This window comes from Dromiciops gliroides, chromosome 3, assembly GCF_019393635.1.
Source record: "Dromiciops gliroides isolate mDroGli1 chromosome 3, mDroGli1.pri, whole genome shotgun sequence".
Taxonomy (NCBI): Eukaryota; Metazoa; Chordata; class Mammalia; order Microbiotheria; family Microbiotheriidae; genus Dromiciops; species Dromiciops gliroides.
The window spans coordinates 599245194-599270918 of NC_057863.1; the positions used below are offsets into that span (position 1 = coordinate 599245194).

A 25725-nucleotide genomic window follows, 5' to 3' on the forward strand; every position below is an offset into this window, starting at 1 on the left:
GGGATTGATTTCCAGTGTATCTGAAAAAAAGAGCAAACATTTAGTGGGGAAAAATTATAGAAAGTATAATTATCAATGATAACAACCACTGACAATAGCTGACATGTATGCAGAGCTTTACAATGTGCCAAGTTCTTTATGAACATTTTCTCAGTTGAATCTCACAACAACCTTATGAAGTAAGTACTATTGGTATTATCCCCATATGAAGAAACTGAGGCTCTGAGAAGTTAAGGAAGGAAACTAAGCTCCTACTATGTGCCAGGCACTGTACTTTACACATATATTACATACATACGTATTATATGTGTATAAATACTTATAAAATATATGTAAAAGCTAAGTACTTTATATATATATGTTATTATTATTATTATTATTATCTCATTTGATTAGTGACTTCCCCTTGGTTACAAAGGTAGAGTCTGAAACTTTATATCTCTAGCATCTTATGTAATAACTGGCATATAGTATATACTCAATAAATGGTTGTGGAGTTAAATTGAGACAGGATTTATGTCCAAATATATCCTGACAGCAGGTCCAGGGCTCTTTCTCCTGCTCTCATTTATGTATTTTAAAAATGTCTCATTGGTGCTCTATGCTCTGTGCTATGTTTCGGGCATCATTGTTTCTACCCACCCTCTTCCCTATAATCCTCACCCTCAAAATAAAAGGCACTCCCTTGTAAGATACAAGTATAGTCAAGCAAAACAAATTCACATGGTATCTGTGTCCACAAATGTATGGCTCATTCTGTACTTCTAGTTCATCAGCCCTCTGCTAAAAGGTGGGTAGCATCCTCATGCTTTCTATACTCTGTCCTGAGTCAAAGAGTTCATGATTTCTAAATCTTAAACCTTGATCCAGAGATTCAAATCTCATTCTCCCTGATGTCTTTAGCCTACTGTTCTTGCCTTACCTTATGAAGTCCCTACCTTTCACTGGCAGAAGTAATGAAAATGACCTCTATGCCTTCTAGACCTTCAGTTTAATGCCTAGAACTTCATAATTCTTAGTGATTCTTTCTAGGTTCCTTCTAATATCACTTATTCCCATATATGTTGTCCTAAGTAGGTGATAGACATCATATTTGATAAATCATTGAAGGTCCACTGTCACTTCCTGGATATGACATGCCTCACAAGGACAGCTCATCTTCTGACTGGTCATGTCACATTGATCAATGTATGCATTCATGCCTCTCAGCAGAGAGTCACCTACCATCCATATGTGTCTCTTCTTCCCAGGGCCAAGAACAGATGCCTTTAATTATGATGACATCCATGGATCTATATCATTTCATGGAGCATGACGGGCTCTATAATTCACTGACAGTAATAAATGCAACATATATCTTTGAATATCTATTATTAATGTGCTAGGAATTGGAGACACACAGATGAAAAAAGACATAGTTCCTACCCTTACAATAATGATATGACAGACACAAATAATCATGATAGAAGTTAGAATGTGAGGAATGCTTAGTGTAAATCAGAGAGGAATAAAATGTTGGGATATTAAACTTTATTTAAATCACTGGCTGATTGGATCAAGGAAGTCTTCATGGAGGAGATGCCATATCTTAAAGAAAGAGAAAGATACCAACAGGCAGAGGCTTAGAAGGGGATCATAGCAGGAATGGGGATGTGGTTTACACAAATAAAGTTTCCTTATCATTAACATGGGACTAATAATCCTTGTGTAACCCCTACCATAGGTTTATAGGAAAAGCACTTTGTAAAATCTATACCCTGATGTACATGTGAGTCATGTATGGTTTACCATGTGTTCTTTCACATTTTTATCAATAAGTTGGATGATGATCTAAATCATATGCTTATTAAATTTGTAGATGACCTAAAGCTGAGAGAAATAGCCAACCCAGTGGATGATAGAATCAAGATTCAAAAGGATCTTGAGAAGGCAGCCAGGTGGCATAGTGGATAAAGCAGCAGCCCTGGATTCAGAAGGACCTGAGTTAAAATCTGGCCTTAGACACTTGACACTTATTAGCTGTGTGACCTTGGGCAAGTCACTTGACCCTCATTGTTGCCCCCCCCAAACCAAAACAAAACAAAAACAAAAACAAAAACAAAAACAAAAGGATCTTGACAGGCTGCATCACTGGACTGAATCTAAAAAGATGAAATTCAGTAGAGATAAATGTAAAGTCTTATGAGACTTGGTTACAAAGCGATCAGTTTCACAGGTGTAAAATGGCAGAGGTTTGGATGAATAGCAGTTCTTATGAGAAGGGATCTGTGCCCAAGCTCAGTAAGAGCCAGCAGTGTGATTGGCAGCTAAAAAAGCAAAAGCAATCTTGAGTTCTCTTAAGAAGGACCTAGTTGGGGGCAGCTAGGTGGCACAGTGGTTAGAGCGGTTAGAGCACTGGCCCTGGACTCAGGAGGACCTGAGTTCAAATCCAGCCTCAGACACTTAACACTTACTAGCTGTGTGACCCTGGGCAAGTCACTTAACCCCAATTGCCTCACCAAAAAAAAAAAAAAAAAAAAGAAGGACCTAACTTCCAGGACATTGATAAATTGGAGTTTTCAGAGTAGAGTGTTCAGGGTGGTGAGAGACCTTGAGTCCATGACAGACAAGGATTGGTTGAAAGAACTGGGGGGACATGATAGCTCTTTTAAAGGATTTGAAAGATTTAATTTGTACTATTTGGCCCCAGTACCAGGAGCAATGGGTGGAAGTTGCAAAGAGGCATATCTTTAGGTTCAATATCAAGAAAACTGACCTAACAATTAGAGCTGTCTCAAAGTGGAACGGGTTGTTCTGAGAAGTGGTGGGTTCCCTTTCCTTGGAGATCTTTAAGCAGAGGCTGTATGACCATGTATCCAGAATGCTTTAGTGAGGATTCCTTTGGTACATGTTTTAGACCAGATTTTAGACTGAGACCCCTTTTCTCTTTCAAATTTTGTAGTTTTGTGATTATGTGGCAATGTCCTCTGCCTTCACTCTAGTAGAAGAACATAAGCTTCCTAAGGTCAGGGGTTTGTGTCATTTGGATCTTTGTTATTCTCAGACGCTCAGTGTCTGAGAACTCCAGCAGTCTTATACATGGGAGGCCTTTTATAAATGGTGGCTGAATTGGAAGATTCTATAATCTATGTAGCTATTCATTAAACATAGTGGTTTAATGTTAATGTTAATGTTAGTCTAGCAACACTGTTCTTATGCATTTATTCTGACTACTAGGTAAGTTGTTATTATATATTGTTTAATATTTATGGTGTGGGGGGTTACATCCTTCCTTCTAGATTGTAAGTTCCATGAAAGCAGAGACCATCATGTCATGATATATACGTCCTCCAGGGCCTAGAACGGGGTTTTTCCACCAGGTCAGTACTTAATAACTGGTTGGCAAGTGAATGTGTGGAATAGAGGAGGTGTGAGGTGAGGAGAGCTGGGACTGAGCTGGGGCCCAGTTGGGCTAAAGTACAGAGTGTGTGCAAGGGCATAACTTGTGATTAGACCAGATAGGCAGCCTTGGGATGGGCCTTGAATGCTAGAATAAGGAGTTTGCTTTTTATCCTTTAGGCAATGGTGAGCCACTGAAGGTCTTTGAGTAGAGGAGTGATTTAAACCTGCGAATTAGGAAGAATATTGTGACAACTGCGTGGAGGAAGGATTGGAGAGGGAAGAGACTGGAGAAAAGAGAAACCATTTAGGCTATTACAGTAGTCCAGGTGAGAGGCAATAAGGATCTGAATTATGGTACTGGAAGTGTGAACCAGAAGGGCCAGATGTATGATATTGCCAATGATCTGGACTGGCTTAGAAGGGACAAATTTCCCACCACATGAAGACTGTTACCCCCATTAATACTTCAGTGACTCAGCACATCTCCTCTCCCTTTTCTTTGACTGTTCCGATTTCTTGACGCTGGTTTGAATTTCCTTGTTCATTTTCACAGTCTTTTTCCTTCTTTCCTGTATTCTTGGAACACATCTTCCATTCTTTAGTGAACACTCTTATCCTGAGGAGCTGAGAAGAGGGATATGCTTCTTGCCCTTTCATGGCCCATTCAACTTTGAGTATCCCCACAATTGTCTTTTCTTGGGAGATGCACAAATGCCATTGGAAACAGAAATGCCAACTGAACTATCCCAGCCCTACCCCCTCTAAAATATATCCTTCATGTTTTGTAGGCCCCCTTCACCACCAGAGACGACCACCTCTTTGTTGTCCTTGTTCTCTGTACTCACTGTGACCACTGATCATCTCTCTTATGGTGCATTTATTTCCCTTTATTTTCTGTTAGTTGTCTGCTTGCTGTCTTGACTAGAAAAATGGTCACTGAATAAAAGACACCTGGTAGTAACTGCTAAAACCTTCCCCACCACCTCCAAACATACAAAAAGCAGCTAACAGCTACAGGTCACAATCTTGGAAGACATCTTTAGAAGGATCCAATCTTCCCTTGCACTTCCCCTCTTCTCACACTTCCCTCTGAAAATGTTGACCTCCTGTCACTTCTCCATGCTGCTAGCTTCTGCAGAACTAATCTATAGTTGGGCATCCTTTTTTTTTTTTTTGCGGGGCAATTGGGGTTAAGTGACTTGCCCAGGGTCACACAGCTAGTAAGTGTCAAGTTTCTGAGGCCAGATTTGAACTCAGGTCCTCCTGAATCCAGGGCTGGTGCTCTATCCACTGAGCCACCTAGCTGCCCCTGGGCATCCTTTTTAAAGATCAATCAGTTAGTCAACAAGTATTTATTAAATACTTACTGTATGACAGGCACTGTGCTGAGTGCCCGGGTATACAAGAACAAACAATGAAATGAACCCTCCTAGAAATTTGCTCACCTCCAAGAATCATGGGCCTAGATCTAGAAAAGATCTCGGGAGTCATTTAGTCCAACCCACCTCATTTAAAGATGAGGAACCTGAGGCCCAGGTTGGGGAAGATTTGTCATGATGGCAGGGATTCTGCATTGGAGATCCTGTCTCTAAATCTAGTCTTCTTTCAGCTGTATTGTGGGCTTGTGCCTGAGCTGACATTGAACGTAGCTGTAATAATCTACCCCATGGCAGCTTGGGGAGAGATTATACTGGAACTCCTGCCAGTGCCTTAGCAATGTAAATGCCTCCTACATAGATTTCATTTACTGGAAAGTGGGATACGACTGAACTATTAACAGTTCTGTTTGTTATGTAGCTACACATGATCAGAGCATCTTAGATCTAGATCCTCTGAGAACCTTCTGGTATAAATCCTGCTTCTGCTTCCTCTTCCTTGTATGGCATTAGGAAAGTCACCGACCCTCCCTGAGGCTGTTTGCTCATTGGTTGTAGGCTTTTTTGTTGTTGTTAAATAGTATTTTTCCCAATTACATGTAAAGATAGTTTTCAATATTCATTTATGTAATATTTTAAGTTCCAATTTTTCCCCTTCCTGAAGCCAGTAAGCAATCTGATATAGGTTATATATTACAATCATGTTAAACATATTTCCACATTACTCATGTTGTGAGAGAAGAATCCGAACAAAAGGGGAAAAAAAGAAAGAAGAAACAAACATATAAACAACAGCAATAAAAGTGGAAATAGTATGCTTTGATCGGTATGCAGATTCCACAGTTCTTTTTCTGGATGTGGAGAGCATTTTCCATCATGAGTCTTTTGGAATCGTCTTGGATCATTATATTGCTGAGAAGAGCTAAGTCTATCACAGTTGGTCATCACACAGTGTTGCTGTCATTGTGTACAATGTTCTCTTGGTTCTTCTCACTTCACTCAGCATCAGTTCATATAAGTTTTCCCAGGTTTTTCTGAAATCCACCCGCTCATCCTTTCTTACAGCAAAATAGTATTCCATTACATTCACATACCACAACTTGTTTAACCATTCCCCAATTGATGGGCATCCCCCTGATTTCCAATTCTTTGCCACCACAAAGAGAGCTGCTATAAATATTTTTGTACATGTGGGTCCTTTTCCCTTTTTATGATCTCTTTGGGATACAGCCCCATAGCCCTTTGTGCATAGTTCCAAATTGCTGGGCACTGTGTGAAGCACTGGGGATAAGAAGACAATAGTGAATTAGCTCACGGAGCTTTTATTCTAAAGGAGGAGACAGCATGTATATATATAAGTATAATACATACAAAGTTAACATAAGGCATTTTGGGGAAAGAGGATACCAGCAGCTGGGGATTCAGAAGAGATTTCTTGTAGAAGGTGACACCTGAGCTGAGTTTTTAGGAAATCAGAGATGATGGACAGCCAGCACAAAAAGCAAAAGCAGAGATTGGATGTGAGGAATAGCAAACAGGCTGGTAGACTCCATGGATGGGAATAATGTGAGAGAAAACTGGAAAGGCTGGAAGGGAGCAGATTAGGAAGAGCTTTAAATGCCAGAGTAGTTTACATTTGATCCTAGAAGTAAGAGTGAGGCAGAGAACTTCGTTGGGTAGAGAGGTTGCATGGTCACAACTGTACTTTAGAAAAATCACGTCGGTGGTCGTGTAGAAGATGGACTGGAGAAAGGAAAGACTTGAGGCTGGGAGAACAACCAAGAGGCTATCAAAATAGACTAGGTGAACTGAGGTGGTGCCTGTGTTAGTGGAGAGAAGAGATGTTGTGATGGAAGAAAAGAGATGGCAGCTGATTGGATATGTGGGATGAGTGTGTGATGATTGAGATCATGGAACGTACTGTTTGGTGTTGTAGTTGTAAGTGATAGGACTCCCACATGGAGCCACTTAGGCCAAGTTGTCTTAGTGACCATAAACATGAAAGCAGTAGCAGACAGCCTGTGTTTTTCCACTGCCCTGATTTACTCTGATCCCATGCCAAACATGTAAACAACTTCGGTTTCTGATTAGACAGGGCTCCTGGCCAACTGCAGTGACTGTGCACTGATACTCACTCTTGGAGTCCCCATTTACCATCTCAGACAATTTCTAGTCCTGATTAAGGAACTCTTCCACTTGGGTGTGGAATCAGGAGATAATCCTGGGAAATTTCCCCACCATATCTGGTGATGGGATGTGAATGACCAGTCCTTTATGGCAGGATCTCTGTGTGTCTGTGTGGTCATATTGTGTGGCTTACTTTTGGGTTTGCTTGCTGTGTAATATAGCTCATGTTTGTACCAGCTTCATGAGTACCGATTTTCTGTGCATACAAGTCCTTACTCTAACCCAAGCTGTGAGACCAAATACAACAGAGCAAGAGAATGAAGGATGACGAAGGGTGTAAACCTGGGTATCTGGAAGGATGGTGGTGCCCTTAACAGTAATAAGGAAGTTCAAAAGAAAGGTGGGGAAAGAGGAGTTCTATCTTGGGCATAATGAATTTGAGATGCTTACAGTACATTCTCTTGGAGATGTCCAACAGGGAACAGTCAGTGATGTGTGACTAGAGCTCAGGAAGAGAAACCAGGGTTAGTTGGGAGACATCTACATAAAGATAATCACAACCATAAGAGTGGATGAGGTCACCAAGTCAGTAGATATAGACAGGAGAGAGGAAAAGGCACATAACCCAGCTTTGAGCTACGCTTGCAGTTAGGGATCATGACATGGGATGGTCCAGCAGAGAAGACTGAGAAGGCATGGTCATACAGGCCGGGGAAGAATAAGAGAAGCACGTCATGAAGCCTAGAGAGGAGACAGCAGCTAGGAGAAGTGGGTGCTTAGCGTTAAATGTTATGAAGAGAGAAAGAAGACAAGATCATTCATTAGATTTGACAGATCATTGTTAATTCTGCAGTTTTACTTGTGTGATGAAAATCAGTTAAGCCAAACCAATGGACTTAGGGTCCATATCTGACACTGTATACAACAATCTGCACCCATAGTATTCCACCTTTCCAGAGAAAGGAGAGAGGTGTACTTCCTCCTCATTGACAAGGGCATTAGTTACTCAGCAGTCTGTTTTGTTTTAGCGCTCATTTCACCTTTGCTATAGTAGTAATTGTGTGTATTGTTTTTCTTTTTCTGCTTACTTCACTCTGTATCATTTCCTTCACATTTTCTCATATTCTTCTGATTTCTTTTTTTAATAAAAGTATTTTATTATTTTCCAGTTACATGTAGGGATAGTTTTCAACATTTGTTTATGTAAGATTTCGAATTTCAATTTTTTCTCCATCTCTCCATCCTCCCTCCGCTAGACAGCAGGCAATCTGATATAGGTTATATATATGTGTGTGTGTGTGTGTGTGTGTGTGTGTATAATAACATTAAACATATTCCTCTGATTTCTTTTTGTCATTTCTTGTGATGCAGTAATATTCCAGTGCATTCATATACTATAATTTGTTCAGCTATCCCTCCATTTTACCAGTTCTCACTTTGTTTCTCATTTTTTTGCCACTGTAAAAAGCCTTGTTATGAATATTTTGATATGTGTGGGCCCCTTATTTCAGTCTTCTCATTTCCTTGGGAAATAACTTCAGCAATGGCATCTCTGGGTAAAAGGGTCTGAACAATCTGGTGGCTTTTCTTGTGTAATTCTGAATTGTTTTCCAGAATGGTTGGACCAATTCACATCCCCACCACCAGTGTTACAGCATTTTTGTTTATTTTTTGTGGGGCAATGAGGGTTAAGTGACTTGCCCAGGGTCACACAGCTAGTAAGTGTCAAGTTTCTGAGGCCTGATTTGAACTCAGGTCCTCCTGAATCCAGAGCTGGTGCTTTATCCACTGCACCATCTAGCTGCCCCCATAGATAGCAGTTTTTTTTTTAAGTTATGTCTAATTCATATCGGCAAGTGCAAACTTCACTTACACTAAATTTTATATAGCTTTTTTATTATAAGGGAAGGTTCACTGGGTGGCAATGTGGTTTTTCAAAAAAATGTTTTTAGTTTATTAGGGTTATAATAAAATTATTTGGGGCTATAAGAGAAATCAAAAGAAAAGCTTTAACATAACTATTATTTATCCTCTAGTGTTATCAAGCCTTTTAATCCTCTACTATGAAGGAAATTCTGTTATTACTAACTAGAAAGTATCAGAGGAAAAAGTGTATGCTTAACTGATACAGCCATCAGCTTTTAACTGAGCAGTATGACTTCAAAATACCCTCTTCCATCTTTACGGTCATAGCTATAGGAGGAATGTCTTTGGGGAAAGGAGGAAATTATGTGAGTAAGTTTGGTTGTAATAATTTTTGTATTTATAAAACACATTTTTGGATAAATTTGAAGGAATTTGGGGACGTTAAAATATAACGTAGACTCCTCCACAACATGGGAGGAATAAGTCATTCTGGATACGTGGTTTGTTATTCAAACTTTAAGATTCATAAGATGTTTTCCTTGTGATAAGTCTTTGAGGCAGGTAGTACATGTGTTATTATCCTAATTTTGCAGATGAGGGAACTGAAGTGACTTGCCCAGCATCATCCAACTAGTGGCTTTCAGAACTGGGATCTGAACTCCAGGATTCTTCTGATTCCAAGTCTATTGCTCTTATGAGTAGACCACACTCAACACTTCTGTAAAATAAGGGAGCTTAGCCTTAAAGCCCTGAGACTTGATTTCTATTAAGTTAATTGAATAAACATCTTTCTGAAATGTACTACACACTTCCATGTATTCTTTTTTTTTTTTTTTTTTTAGTGAGGCAATTGGGGTTAAGTGACTTGCCCAGGGTCACACAGCTAGTAAGTGTTAAGTATCTGAGGCCGGATTTGAACCCAGGTAGTCCTGACTCCAGGGCCGGTGCTCTATCCACTGCACCATCTAGCTGCCCCGACTTCCATGTATTCTTAACAGAAATTATTGAATATCATTTAACCTGAAGGCAGCAGCATAAGCATCTCCCCAAAAAAGGGTTCTTTCTAGATGGGGAAGTCATTTGAATGCTCATGTTTGTAGATGGCATTATGCCAACTGCAATCAAGCCCTGGAACATTGCAAAGCCTTCTAAATGAAATTTACAGTCATTCAAAAGAGTTTGACCTAATGGTCCATACAGGAAAATAACCAAATGGTTAAAGAAGGCCTTTTGTCTCGATTTTTATATTCAGTTTTATGCATAGCTCACAGAGATGTTCTATCATTGCATGCATGTTGGACAATCACTACAGATGTACAGTGGACTGGACTCAGAATATTTTTATTATAAATTTAATAACTACCAGCAAAAAGAATCAAATAAACAAAGGTCAAAATCTTAACCAAATTAACAACAAAGAATGCCCTTTTATTCTGGCTTTCCTGAAGTTCTGCCCTCTTTCAAAGGCTCATAGATTTAAAGCTGGAAGGGAACTTAGAGATTGTTGGAATCCTACATTTTGAAGATGAGGAAACTGAGGCAAACAGAGGTGAAGCAATTTGCCCAAGGTCACACAACTAGTAAGTGGAAAAGGCAAGATTTTATTTTATTTTATTTGGTTTTTTGTGGTTTTTTTTTTTTTTGGTAAGGCAATTGGGGTTAAGTGACTAGTAAGTGTCAAGTGTCTGAGGCCGGATTTGAACTCAGGTACTCCTGAATCCAGGGCCGGTGCTTTATCCACTGCGTCACCTAGCTGCCCCTGGTTTTTGTTTTTTCCAAAGGCAAGATATTAAATTAGGTCTCTCCAACCTCAGATCCAATTCCCTATCCATTACATTGTGCTGCTTTTCTTCCTTTGGCTGTTTTTCTTTATTCCTTTTCTTTTTAACCATATAATATGGTTTTATCTATATAGTATACTAGATCTTTTCATACAAGCTCTTTTCAGCTGATTTTATTCTGCACCATCTTATCTAGATCTTCATATAATTCTTTTTTTGTTTGTTTGGTTTTTGGTGGGGCAATGGGGATTAAATGACTTGCCCAGGGTCACACAGCTAGTAAGTGTCAAGTGTCTGAGGCCGGATTTGAACTCAGGTACTCCTGAATCCAGGGCCGGTGCTTTATCCCATATAATTCTTGTATGCTTTATATTTATAATTTTTATGGTACCATATTACATTTATACCCCATAGTCCAGTGAGCCCAAAATAGAGAAAGGGTTCTGAGTTCATAGGGTCAAGGATTCATCCTGAGGGGGACCTAACTCCAAAGGAGGAAGATCATGTTTTCCCCTCTCTCTGGTTCTATCCCCTCCTAGAGGAACTCTGGGTATAATTATGTGAATAACAAGATCTCTTATAGAAAAGGTATTCAGTATATATTATGGGTATCAGGGATAGGACAATTATTTATTTTCTCTACCAAAGAAACTTCCTAAGATAAAAGAGACCTCAAAGGCACATATAAATACAGAAAACACAAAAGGTTTCCAATAGTGTTACACAAATGACACTTCCTGGGGGCAGCTAGGTGGCGCAGTGGATAAAGCACCGGCCCTGGAGTCAGGAGGACCTGAGTTCAAAGCCAGCCTCAGACATTTAACACTTACTAGCTGTGTGACCTTGGGCAAGTCACTTAACCCCAATTGCCTCACCAAAAAAAAAAATATTAAAAAACCCCCCAAAACCAAAAACAAACGACACTTCCTAAAAGGTAAAGACATTTTGTGGGACTGCATGCTAAAAAGATATTTAGAACACCCATGAAGCCTGTGCTGAATGACCAGTTCACAAGAGCCAGATCTCTTGCCTAGCTAGGACATGGTTTCCTTTAGTCCTTCGGATATATATTGATCCTGCCTGTGCTCATCCTCTCCTCCAAGGAGGCTTCTTTGCAGAAATCCTCTTCCCCTGGACAGTTTAAACACAGATGTGGAATTTAGGTGCTCAGGGAAGAAAACAAGCCGAAGAAGGCAGCCTGGGACTTGAGGTGCCCCTCAAGCTTCCGTGTGCTTGGGGCCTAGAGGTGGCTCTTCCATAAGCATCCATCTCCCTGACATGTCTCCCTCCCCTAGTCACTGAGAACTAATGAGGAGTTCACTGTCATTCCCGCAAGGTGCATGTCCCTCCTGAAAATGCCAGAGAGTGTGTCCAGCTCCATGGAAGATGCCCTCAGGTAGCAAATCCAAAGTCCTGCTCCCTCCTGCTCCATCTTTGTCTAGCCATTCTCTATTTGCTAGATATATGGGTACTTTCCAGGCTTTTGCTATGAAAAATAACAGTTGTCAGTAATTTTGAGGACCAAGCCCTAGGAGCAGAATCACTGGGTGGAGATGTATGATCTCCAGAATTTATACTAGTTTGTGGTCATACCAAGTATATTTTAGAGTCCTTCTTTGCCCATAGTCCCACCAACAGTAGATTTTACCTTTTTGTAAAAAAATTCCATTTGCCATTCTAGTAGTTGTAAGGTGATTTGGGGTTATGGTGCTTTTAATATTAAAAGTTTGATCATCTCTTCATCTGGCTATTCACAGTTTAGGTTTCCTCCCTTGTAATTTATTCGTTTATATCTTTTGGCCATTGCTCCATTGGGTAATATGTACTAATAGTCTTCTAGCTATAAATTAATTCCTTATAGATTCATTCTTAAATTGTGGTTTCTTCTTTTAAGGTTATGAACTTTTGCTGCAGGATTAATAAGGGTTTATGTATTTCAGATTCATATTAGAACCCTTTCAACATAATATAATGCCATCCTTAATCTCTCTGCCTATTCTCTAGTTTTAATTAAACTTTGCCTGATATATCAGTGCTGTTACAGCCTTTCATTTTGAATCTATTCAGATCTTATTGTATTAAATATGCTCCCAATAAACAGTAGATTGCTTGATCCTGCGCTTTTAACTCATTTTTCTTATTTTATTAGGGAGTTTGGGCTATTCATGCTCTGCATAACAACTGCTAGGTTTGTAGTTTCCATTAGTCATTCTATCAGAATGGAATACAAGTTTTACTAACAATTCTGTCATTAATCAAAACTTAACCATTCTAGACAAAGATCTTCTTATATTAACAACTATGTAAGTTGCTTTAACTAAATCAAAGGTGCTTTTCCTTGTGATTACTTGGCAATCTCTTGCCTTCCATCTTGAGCTCTTTATCCTGTGTTTCTTTGGAAAACCTTTCAGTAGTTATTTAGCCAGTACAATATTCTGAGGGCTCTCCTGTATTGTTAAGGGCTGTTTTATTTTAGTTGTTTCAATGCTTGTATCTATGGTAGAGTGGCTTATTTGCTGCTTAAAGATTTCTTGAAGTGGATCAAAGTTTGCTATTCAAATATCCACTTTTTGTCTTCATAAACATACTAAATTTTGCCAGGTAATTCTGCTTTCATAGCCCACATTTCTTAATTTTGAATACACATATTCCAATTTCTGCATTCTCCTTGAAAAGTCTACTGTGATCTAATCATTATTCCTTGATAAATGTTTTTTGGGCAGCAAAGTGGTACAGTGGATAGAATGCCATGCCTGGAGTCAGGAAGACTCATCTTCCTGAGTCTAAATCTGGTCTCAGACACTCACTAACTGTGTGACCCTGAGAAAGTCACTTTACCCTGTTGGTTTCAGTTTCCTCATCTGGAAAATGAACTGGTGAAGGAAATGGCAAAACATCTAATATCTTTGCCAAGAAAACCCCAAATGGGGTCACAGTCAGAAATGACTGAACAACAACAAAGTGATTTTTAAACTATTTCTGGTAGCTCATACTATTTTATTCTTATCATTATTGCTTTGGCACTTCACTGTTATATGTCTAGATATATTAGATCTTGACTTTTCCCTTGCAGGTATCCTATGAATTCTTTACATTTATATTTTAATGGTTTTAACCAATTTTATAAATATTTCTTTAACCGTTTCCTGAACATATGATATCTAAATTCTTTTAGGCAATTATCAAGAGGAAATAAATATCCTAACAAAGGAAGGCAATCTTGGGGGCAGCTAGGTAATGCAGTGGATAAAGCACCAGCCCTGGATTCAGGAGGACCTGAGTTCAAATACGGCCTCAGATACTTGATACTCGGATACTAGCTGTGTGACCCTGAGCAAGTCACTTAACCCTCATCGCCCTGAAAAAAAAAAAAGAAGGCAATCATGACTCATAAGTGTCACTGAGATTTGGTGGGATGAAATACATAAGAATATGTGCTAGATGAATATACCTTATTCAAAAGAAACAGGATAGGTAAAAAGAGAGTGGGGGTAATAGTGTGTATTAGGAAGGCATGGTCATACCAAGAAATTCAAGAATGAGAGCAAGAAAGCAGAATGGAGGGCATTTTGGTAAAGATCAGTGAGGAAAAATCAGAAGTGATTTTGTCATCAGAATATACTATATACTACTTGGACAGGAAGAGGAAATAGATGATACAGAGGAAAGTTATAGTAGTGATGAGAGATTTCAACTATCTCAACACATCTGTTGGAATGCCCCCTCTGCTAAGGCCAGAATAGCTGATAACTTCTTGATTTGCCTTAGAGGTAATTTCACCCTTCTACAAGCTATTCATGCTTGGCATAACAATGATTAGGCTGTTTTTTCTGTTAGTCATTCTATTGGGATGGAACACAAATTTTCCTAATAATTCTGTCATTAACCAAAATTTGAATGAAACCAACATATTCTGTGCTGGGTCTAATTTTTATTAAAAGGGACAAATTAGTTGTTGGAGGGGAAATGAACATCCCATTCTATATTTTTTGTTAGAGGGGAGGAAACCTGAACATTATCTGGAATTACAGTCAAACATATTTCAAAGGGTTCAGAAGAAATATAGGTAGGATCTGGTGAATAAAAATTCTACAGGGAAAAATCAGCATAAGAGGGCTAGGCAACTCACAAGAATGATATTCTGAAAACACAAAGAGAAACAGTTGTATTATAGTGGAAACATGGAAGTTGTCTTAAAGCCTAACAGGGAAATCTCCAACCAACTTTGTTTTTGTTGTTGTTGTTGTTGTTTTCGGGGCAATGGGGGTTAAGTGACTTCCCCAGGGTCACAAAGCTAGTGTCAAGTGTCAAGTGTCTGAGGCTGGATTTGAACTCAGGTACTCTTGAATCCAGGGCCAGTGCTTTATCCACTGTGCCACCTAGCTGCCCCCCAACTTAGATTTTAAAAGGATATATTCAGAAGGTGGAAACAAGGGCAAATAGCAAAGGATGAGTAGAAATATGGCATGTTCCTGTAAAAATTTCAGGAGTAAGTCATTCCCCAGTTGATAAATGGTCAAAGGATATGAACAGGCAGTTTTCAGACAAAGAAATCAAAGTCATATAAAGTCATACAAAGTCACTATTGATTAGAGAAATGCAAATTAAAACAACTCTGAGGTACCACCACCTCATACCTATCAGATTGGCTAATATGACAAAAAAGGAAAATGATAAATGTTAAAGGGCATGTGGGAAAACTGGGACTCTAATGCATTATTGTTTGTTTGTTTTTATTTGATGAGGCAGTTGGGGTTAAGTGACTTGCCCAGGGTCACACAGCTAGTAAGTGTCAAGTGTCTGAGGCTGGATTTGAACTCAGGTCCTCCTGAATCCAGGGCTGGTGCTCTATCCACTGTGCCACCTAGCTGCCCCTTCTAATGCATTATTAATGGAGTTGTGAAGTGATCCAGCTATTCTGGAGAGCAATTTGGAACTATGCCCAAAGGGCTATAAATCTTTGCATACCCTTTGATCCAGCAATAATATTGCTTGGTCTGTATCCCAAAGAAATTTTTAAAAAGGAAAAAGAACCTATATGTACAAAAATATTTATAGCAGCTCTTTTTTGTAGTGGCTAAGAATTGGAAATTGAGGGGATGTCCATCAATTTAAGGAATGGATAAACTAGTAGTATATGATTGTAATGAAATATTCATGTGGTATAAAAAATGACAAGCAGGATGATTTCAGAAAAACCTGGAGAGACTTACATGAACTGATACAAAGTGAAGTGAGTAGAACTTGGATAACATTGTACACAGTAACAGCAATATTGTGTGATGAAAAACTGTCAATGACTTAGCTGTTCTCAACAATACAATGATCCAATACAATCACAAAGGACTCATAATGAAAAATGCTATCTGCCTCCAGAGAAAGAACTAATGTTGTCTAAATACAGGCTGAAGCATATTTTCCTCCCTCCCTTCCTCCCTTCCTTCCTTCCTTCCTTCCTCCCTTCTTTCCTTTTTTCTTTCTTTTCCAGTCTTCTTGCACAAAATGACTAATATGTAAGTGTATTACATTATTGCACATATATAACCTATATCAGATTGCTTACTGTCTCAGGGAGGCAGGAGGGGAGGGAGGGATAGAATTTGGAACTCAAAACTTAAAAGAAAAAATTAATGTTAAAAATTGTTTTTATGTGTAATTGGGGGGAAATGAAATATTAAATTAAAATCTCAGAAGTACTAATACTTGCCATGAGTTGAGGATGGTGAAAAAATGTGGTTTTAAAATTTATTAAGAGAAAAATGAGGATCACTACCTCTTAGACACTATGCAACCTTGGGCAAATCACTGGACATCACTGCATCTCATTTCCTTCTGTGAGAGCCAAATTAGATATATGGAGCATTAATCTCCCCCCTTTAATTTTCCTTAAGAAAAAGGAGCCACTGAGCTTTAATCTATGGTGGATCAGTTTTTTTTATTTTATTGCTTGAGAATTAATTAGACAACAAGAGTTGAAACCAATTAGAGAAATAAGGAAGGAGAAATACAAATGAATAATCTTAGATCTAAGCTTAGTCTATTCCTTTATAAAACTCACCGAATCCCAAACTGCCTGCCAGACTGGGAATCTCTGAAAAGAAGAACACCAAACCACATGCACTCCTTTCAAACCCACTCAGTCGCTGTTCACCGCCAAAGAGCGAGAACTTCTGTTCCTGCCCTCACTTTTAAGTCCGCGTACCGGAAGTTCCTCGCGTTCTGCTCCCCCAAAAAGGAGGTCCTTCAGAAGCCTCTTCGGTAGCATGCACCATCTCTCAAATGACTCCGCTGAAACTTCCGAGATATATATATATATATATATATATATATATATATATATATATACCACAAATAATTGTTACCACACTTCATCTATAACATATTGGGCATAGATTTCTGAGATGGCTTCTAGCTCTAGATCTATAATTCTACAATCAAAGAAAGGATCCAATTGCTACTTGGGGTGGATGGGATAATGATATCTGACCCAGGAAAGACTAGATAGGGCCACTCCATTCTTCTTAAACTTCTCTTTTCCTTTTTGCTACATTAAGAACCTCCAGGAATCAGGTGGTAATAGTCCCCCTATACTCTGCTCTGGTCAGATCATATCTACAGTTTGTGTTCAGTTCTGAGTGCCACAGTTTAAGGAGGACATTTATAAACTGGAGACTGTGCAAAAAAGGGCAAACAGTATAATGAAAGACCTCAAGTCCAGGCCAGCTGAGGACCTACTCAAGGAACTGGAGCTGTTTTAAGTATGAACAAGAGAAAACTGGGTTGGGGCTGAGGGGGAGTGTGATGGGGAGGGGTCACAAAAGGCCTGTTTAAGCCATTGAAGGTCATTTTGTGGAGGAGGGACTAGACTTGTTCTGTTTGTTCCTAGAAGGTAGAACCAGCAACAGAGGGCAGGCGTGCCAAAGGGACAAATATGGGCTTGGTATTAGGAACAATAACTAACACATAGAGCTGTCTAAAAATGGAATGGGCTACCTCTGGAGTCAGTGGGTTCCCCTTCATTGGAGGTCTTCAAGCAAAGAGTAGATGACTGCTTTTTGTGTGTATTATAGTGGATCTTTTTTCTGGTTGTTGACTACCAAGATTCCCTCCAACTCCAAAATTCTGTGATTCTCATTATTATTATTTCTGAAATGGTATGTCTGTAATCCTAAGATTGCTACATCATGATCTACCCTCCAGATTTGTATACTTTCCACTCTTTGAATTATTCATTGATTTCCTGAATATTTCCTTACCTTGGGAGATGAGCAAAAACTTCAAATCCCAGCAAGTTATGCAGGTTCAGAACTTTCTCTCTGCTTCCTGCCTTGATCTCCCCCAAATATTATAAAACATTTCAATCCATACCCTATTCCTTGGCCCTAAAGGAAGGTTTAGGGAAGAGCAAGTTAATAGTCATTGCTCTCTCCCTATATGACTGCCTCTCTCCCTACTTCCTCTTTATTTCTAAACCCATCCTACTCCTCTGATGTGGGATTCACAGGCCTATGAGAGAGTAAATTGGGGAGCTAAGATGATAGCAATTCTTCCTTTGGACCAAAAAGTACTTCAGCCCCAAACCTAAAATTCGATAAGAAAGGAAGTCCTAAGTGTGAACATTACCTCTCATCTCTTTCACTCTCTTCCTTTGAACAAAAGGCTCTCCTTTTGTCTTCCCATCTACATTTCTGTGCCCCTTTGAGTGTCCCATTAGTCCAGGGAAGATGTTGTATTTTGGCATCTGCACTTATAAATTAAATGATTGTATATGTTAAAAATGTTGAGTTAATTAAGTTTTGATGGGTAATGGCTAAGGAAGACACTAGGGTTATTAGCCTCAAGTGTTCTCAAGTCCCAGGAGAACTCAATAAAGAGGAAAGCTAAAGCAAAGGAGAAGTTAGTAAAAGCTGAGACCCAGTCTAGTTTATAGTGACTCATAAGAACTTGGTTTGAGGTATCATTTTATTTGAGTTGAAGTATCAGTTATAATACAGAGAGATTTGCCTTTGACCAAGAGAAGAGGCAAAGGAAATAGACAATTTAGGGGCAGCTCTATGTGGCACCATAGGGCACAGGGCTCTGGGCCTGGAGTCAGGAAGACTTGAGTTCAAATCCAGCCTTAGACACTTCCTAACTGTGTGACCCTGGGCAAGTCACAATCTCTATTTACCTCAATTTCTTCAACTGTAAAATGGAGATAATAATATCCCTTACCTCACAGGGTTGTTGTGAAGATCAAAAGAGATATAGAGATATTTGTAAAATGCTTAGCACAGGCCCTGGCACATAGTAGTGCTACATAAATGCTGAATCCCCTTCCCTTCCAACAGTGTAGACTTTTTGGAGTCCTAGAGAGAAAAGGAAATGGGTTGGGAATGCATTAGGAAAGCACCAAAGGACATTTAAATGTTATCTCAAAGCCACATAAAGGGTGACACTTTATTGTAGGTGCCTGTATTGGTCTGTACAGTCTTATAAATTCTCATGCCACTTACTAGCTGTGTGACCTTGGGCAAGTCACTTAACCTCCCCATTGCCCCACAAAAAAACCCCAAACAAACAAACAAACAAAAATTCTCATGCCTATAAGTAAGTCATTATATTGTGTTCAGAACAACAAGCCTGACAGTAAATGATTTACTGATGAAGAGAAAAGCACATAAGATTAGGTCTTCATTCCCAACACCTTGTCCTTGGTGGTAGAAAGGGGAGTGACAGGGAGCTTGAGTCTGGAATTCTGCCACATGCATAGAGTCCTGTGTTCTCTTATATTCGTGTGCTCATTCCTTCTTAGATACACACACACACACACACACACAAAATCTCTTTTAATTCCCTTCTTGTGTTTCCCCCTATTCTAAAACAAAATTGCCTCTGCTAAAGTCTTTTTCTACTACCTCCTCATATTGTGGACATGATCCTGGGTTCTCAAAGGCTTTGCCAATGGAGCAGTAGAGATAGTAGGGTCTGCTAGGCTGAAAAGGCTTTGAATATTGGCCCCATGACAGATTGTCTTGTCTGTTTTCTGAGGACCCAGCCTACCTACAATCAGAGATGCTTCATTAGCAGGTTGGCCACAGTGATGATTTTTTTGACCACAGGAACCCTTGAAATCATCATTACTTAAATAAATGTTGCAGAGTTGCAATCTGGTTCAGTGGAGGAAGTACCTCCCTCCACCAATGAAATCTTAGAAGCAAAATAAGATGAAGGTGGTAGTATATTAAGGTCTATCTGCTCCTACAATTTCCCCATTTCTCTCACTTTAGGGTGAAAATACCAGGGCCAGAATTACTACAACAAATGGTGATAACAGTCCCTTTCCATTTTTCCCATACTAATAAAAGTGATTTTTTAAAAAGGGATCAGAAGTATAATTAATTTTAAATGGCAGATAAGCCCTCCTCCGAATTCACCTTTTGCTCTGAAATGTGTTTTTGTGTTTATAGTGGAATATTGACATGTCTGATATCTTGCAAATTGACTTTTTTTTTGTAAGTTTACTTTCTTTTTTTTCTTTTTTTTTGTGGGGCAATGAGGATTAAGTGACTTGCTCAGGGTCACACAGCTAGTTAAGTGTCAAGTGTCTGAGGCCTGATTTGAACTCAGGTCCTCCTGAATCCAGGGCCGGTGCTTTATCCACTGAGCCACCTAGCTGCCCCTGCAAATTTACTTTCAAAAAAAATAAGGCATTCCTATTGAAGATCTGACTCAGTCGGGACTAAGAACAAGGATACTTTCTTCATCCTGCTCCCCTTCCCATCCTTCACTTGCCCTTTCAGTCTTGACCATTTACTGTTCCCTCCCAGACTGCTCTAAGACTTACTCTTTCTTAGAATATACCTAAAGGGGCAAGTTTGAAAGGACTTCTTCTCTGCAGGCAAAAGAGAGTCAAAAAGCCTTAAGAGTAGTAGGCACCACCGAACAATTAACTTGAAAACAAGGTGTTTGGGGGGTTTTTTTGTTTGTTTTTTGGTGAGGCAGTTGGGGTTAAGTGACTTGCCCAGGGTCACACAGCTAGTAAGTGTTAAGTGTCTGAGGCCAAATTTGAACTCAGGTCCTCCTGACTCCAGGGCCGGTGCTCTATCCACTGCGCCACCTAGCTGCCCGTTTGGGTTTTTTAAAATGAATTAGCTGAAATGTAAAAGATCCAGATGTAGATGATCATGAGATCATTTAGCTGGATCACAGTTGCCTCCTTATATGAGACCTGTGCTTGGTTATTGACTTTTTATTCCTTATTTCTTTATTTTTTCTTTCTTCATGCAGAGTTCGCAAGAGAAAAGATTAAGATACCAACAGCAAGATGAAGAGCTGCAGAAGCTTCGACAAAATTTGCAAAGAGTTCAGACTCTGTGCAGCTCAGCTGAAAGAGAGCTTCAGTTTGAACGGACGAAAAGCTTTGATTTAAAGCAGCAAAATAATTTACTTCAGGAAGAGAACGTTAAAGTAAGTATAGGTCCCTTGCTTAACTACCAGGGGTATAGGTGCTACTCAGTCACCAAGAACTGATTAAGCACCTACTGTATGCTAAGTTCTGGGGAAATAAGGAAAGACAAAAGACAGTTCCGGCTCTCAAGGAGCTTACAGTCTAATGGGAAGACATCATGCAAACAACTACTCAATCAAGATATATCAAGGCTTAAGTTGGAGATCATCAACAGAGAGAAAAGTACTCATATGAAAAAGGATCTGAGAAGACTTCTTACAGAAGGGGATTTTAGCTGTCACTTGGAGAAAACCAAGGAAAGTGCCCAGAGTCAAGGGATGATGTGTCTTGTGTGAGGAGCAGCAGAAGGAAAGTGTCACTGAGTATCAGAGTACATGGTGGGGGAATAAGGTGTAAGGGGCCTGAAAAAGTACGAGGGGGTCACGTTGTGAAGGGCTTTGAACACCAAATAGACAATTTTATGTTTGATCCCGGAGGCAATAGGCAGCCACCAGAGTTTATAGAATGAGGGTGCAGTGGGTGATATGGTCAGACCTGTGCTTTAGGAAGATCAGTTTGATGGTTGAGTAGAGGATGGAACAAAGTAGGGAGAGAATTGAGGCAGGGAGGCCAATGATAGAAGGTTGTTGTAAGAATACAGGAGTGAAGTGATGAGGGCCAATAAAAGGGCAGTGCATGGTCAGAGGAGAAAAGAGAGTATACAAGAGATGCTGTCTTGGCAACAGATTGGGTATGGGAGATAAGAGAGAGAGGGAGGAGTGGAGAAAAACACATAGGTCGTAAGCCTAGGTGACTGGGAGGATGGTGGTACCCTTGACAGTAACAGAGAAGTGTTTAAAAGAGAGGAGACCTCGAGGGGAAAGATACTGAGTTCAGTTTTAGACATGTTGAATTTAAGATGTCCTCAGGACATGCACTTTGAGATATCTAGTAGACAGTTGGAAATGTAACACAATGTCAGAAGAACGGTATGGGAAGGGCAGCTAGGTGTCACAGTGGATAAAGCACCAACCCTGGATTCAGGAGGACCTGAGTTCAAATATGGCCTCAGACACTTGACACTTACTAGCTGTGTGACCCTGGGCAAGTCACTTAACCCTCATTGCCCCACAAAAAGAAAGAAAGAAAGGTATGGGAAGGTGGATGATACATCTGAGAATTTACTTTCTCAATTATTACATTGTCATTACAGATGACAATTTAATCCAAAGAAGCTGATGAGATCATCAAATGGAAAAGTCTAGTAGAAGAAGAGGCAAGGGCCCAAGACAGAGCCTTGAGGGATGCCCACTGTTATTATGCATATCATAGATAGAGATCCAGCAAAGGAGAGAGAGAAGAAATGGTCATAGAGGAGGGGAAAAAGCCAGGAGAGAGCAGTATCACACAAACCTAGAAAGAAGAAAGTACCAAGGACTGATCATCATCATCAAAGGTTGAGAACCCACAAAATGAGCTTTATCTGATCCGTATGACTTGAATTCATCGCAACGAGGCCTTCCCCGATCCATTTTTGTTCTGATCCTGGCAAAGAAAAAAGAAGCAGAATAAAAATTGAGCCACTCTGCCTTCTCCCTCTGGTCTAGTGTCATCATATGCTCCAAAGTAGAGGCTTCTTTCCTTTCTCGGATCCTTTGTTTTCTTTTCTTTTTTTTTCCTGTTTCTTTTTTTTTTCTGTTTAGAATTTTATTTTCCAAATTACATGTAAAAACCAATTATGACATCAATTTTTTTAAACTTTGTGTTCCACCTTCTCTTTCTTCCTCCCTCCCCACACCCCACCTCCAAGAACTCAAGCAATTCAATATAAGTTATGCATGAGTAGTCATGCAAAACATCTCCACATTAGTCAGGTTGTAAAAGAAAACAGACAAAAACAAAACTTCAGATTAAGGAACTATCAAAAACTTATGCTTCAATCTGTTTTCAGATACCATCAGTTCTTTCTCTGTAGATGGATTGCAATTTTCATAAGTCCTTCAGAGCTATATTGGTCTGATCCTTTGTTTTCCTCCCAGAATAGGAAACAACAGCAACAACTCTGCCTGTCTTCTTGTCCTTAGCTTCCCTCAGCAACTTCTTTTATAACTATTTTTACAGGATCATATAATCCATATAGATATAGATGTAGGTGTAGGTATAGGTGTAGATAGATTAATACAAAACCTTACATTCATTCCATTACTTTCCCTTTCTTCCATCCTCAGTATGTAACCACCAGGTGGTGCCGATGAACACAACCAACAAAGCTGTCAATCATCTATTGAGCCTGGGAACAACTGGGCATGCTCCTATATTGCCACTCCCCATCCCTTCTTTTGTGGCCAAGGCTTCTTTAATCGATGGTGCACTTTCAGGACAAAAGAAAGAAATGAAAGCTATTTTTCACTGCTGCTGCTCACATGTATAAGATGTATCAGGATTCTTTGATCCTGAGGCTTGTTCTCCTCCTTCCACTAAGCTAATCTTGCTCTTAGTGATTGGCCAGAAATCTCACTCTGGCAGTAATTCCTTTGAATTTATAGTAATGACCTCACAATTCTATAGATCTCCGAGATTTTCCCTCAATCCTCCTCCTTCAAGTTGTATCCAGTACTACTAGTTAGTGCACACATTTTAACAGCTAATCATGGATTTTTTAATAGCAGAGAGACTGGAGCAGAGACAAAAGGAACTTCCAAAAACCTGTGGCAGTTGTAGTCAGCCTTGGAGCAACAACACTCTTACTGTGGTTCAGGGGTTTATTTCTTTCAAAGAAAATGTTGTTTTGTAAAAGACATAGGTAAATTGACTCCTAGCTCTATCCTTTGCTCTGGTATTCCTTTGAGCACAGCACATATTATCAGATCTTTCCTTTTTTCTGGCTGGCTAAGTAAAGATTGGGATTCTTTTTTTGGCTTAAATTTAAGAAAGACATAGTTCAGTTTTGGTTTTTTTCCCATTTTAAAATTTCTAAAGGTTTTAAACGTGAAATTAAATGAGTACTTCTGTAGAGGAGAACAAAAAGAAAAGGTTGTAAACAAAATGGCAAATTTCTGTTAACTACAGTTGCTTTTCTTTGTAAATATATAATAAATTTAACGTTACTTTCAAAATCATCCTACTTATCTGTGATTCCTGCTGACCTTTCTGTTCTCTTTTGTGCATTTTTAAAAACCTGTTTTCATGTATTAAACCCTTTTTTCTTTGTTTTTGTTTTATTGTTTGCAACTCTATCCCTAGCTCCTGTCTGTCCCCATTACCCCATCACCCCAATTGAAAAAAAGAAAATTGAAACCTTTGTAATAATTATGTGTAATCTTAAAAAATTCCAAACCAACAAATATATATATGGATATATAGATATAGATATATGTATAGTCAAGAAAAACAAATTCTTAAACTGGCTATGTCAACTTGAGGCCATTATCTGTTTGTCAGAAGGTGGGTAGCATGCTTCATCATTAGCTGTCTGGCATTATAGTTGGTCAGAGTTCTTAAATCTTTCAAAATTGTTGGTCAGATTTCTTAGGTCTTTCAAAGTTGTCTTTACAGTATTGTTATTGTATAAATTGTTTTCCTGGTCTTGCGCACTTCATCGTGCATCAGTTCGCACAAGTCTTTACAGGGTGCTCTGAAACCGTTCTGTTTTTCATTTCTTACAACACAAAAATATTTTATTACATTTATATATCAAAATTTGTTTAGCCATTCTTTAGTTGATAGGCATTCCCTTAACTTTCAGCTCTCTACTATACCAAACAGAGCTACTTATAAATATTTTTGTACATATTGGTCCTTTTCCTCTTTCTTTGAGCTCTTCATGCTTTAGCCAAAAAAAGTGATAGCTATAGTGCTATCACAGAGTCAAAGGGTATCCATAGGTTAGTGACCTGGGAAAGGGGCATAATTTAAAATTGTTTTCTAGAATGATTGGACCAATTTACAGCTGCAGCTGTGCCTGAAGCACATGCAGCAATTGGCATTTGCTGTTGGGGGATCTATGCAGTAGAACCTCACAGTTATATTCATTTGCTTTTTTCTAATTATTAGTAATTTGGAGCATATTTAATATGCTTGGTGGCAGCTTGGATTTTTTCTTTGGAAAACTGCTTGTTCATATCCTTTCACCACTTACTTGTTAGGAGATGGCTCTTGTTTTTATAAATTTGAATCAGTTCCTTATGTATCTTGGATATGAGATCTTTATCAAAGAAACTTTCTGCAAAGATTTTTTTTCTCGGTTACCTGAGAAAAGATATATTTGATGTAGGGTAGATTCATTTGAAAGATTTTTCTAAGATACTGAAATTTGGTCTATGCTAAAATTGTCATTTTTATTCCCCAACTCTAGATCAAAGCTGAATTGAAGCAGGCCCAGAAGAAACTACTAGATAGCACAAATATGTGTTCTTCTGTCACAGCAAACTGGGAAGGCAGTCAACAGAAAGTAAGAGAGCTTGAACAAGAAATACTTAAACAATCCAAGAATATTCAGTCACAGAACAATTTGTATGAAAAGCTTGCTCAAGAGAAAACCAGAGTGGTTTATGCAGAGAAAAAGGTAATTATAACCATCACATTTGGCCCTTTCCAGTAACTATGCCCTGGAAACTATCACTGAAATCCTCTTTCTCAAGATTCCAGTGACTGTGAAGTTCATACCACAACTTGAATCAAGCCTGGGTATTTGCAGGACAAATACTTAGGAACTGATCTCCCCATGGTCCACAGCTTCAGATTGTAAATGGGTTTTCCTTTCTCC

The 25725-nt window shown here is 39.1% G+C and overlaps 1 protein-coding gene across 1 annotated transcript in view; it reads left to right on the plus strand.

The window, feature by feature from the left end:
* Positions 1-25725, plus strand: part of CCDC30 (coiled-coil domain containing 30) — a 145017-nt gene that overhangs the window by 67756 nt on the left and 51536 nt on the right. The window contains exons 14-15 of the mRNA XM_043996078.1: positions 20801-20980; positions 25315-25524. Coding sequence (XP_043852013.1) covers positions 20801-20980; positions 25315-25524 — 390 coding nt within the window. The remainder of the gene's footprint in view (positions 1-20800; positions 20981-25314; positions 25525-25725) is intronic.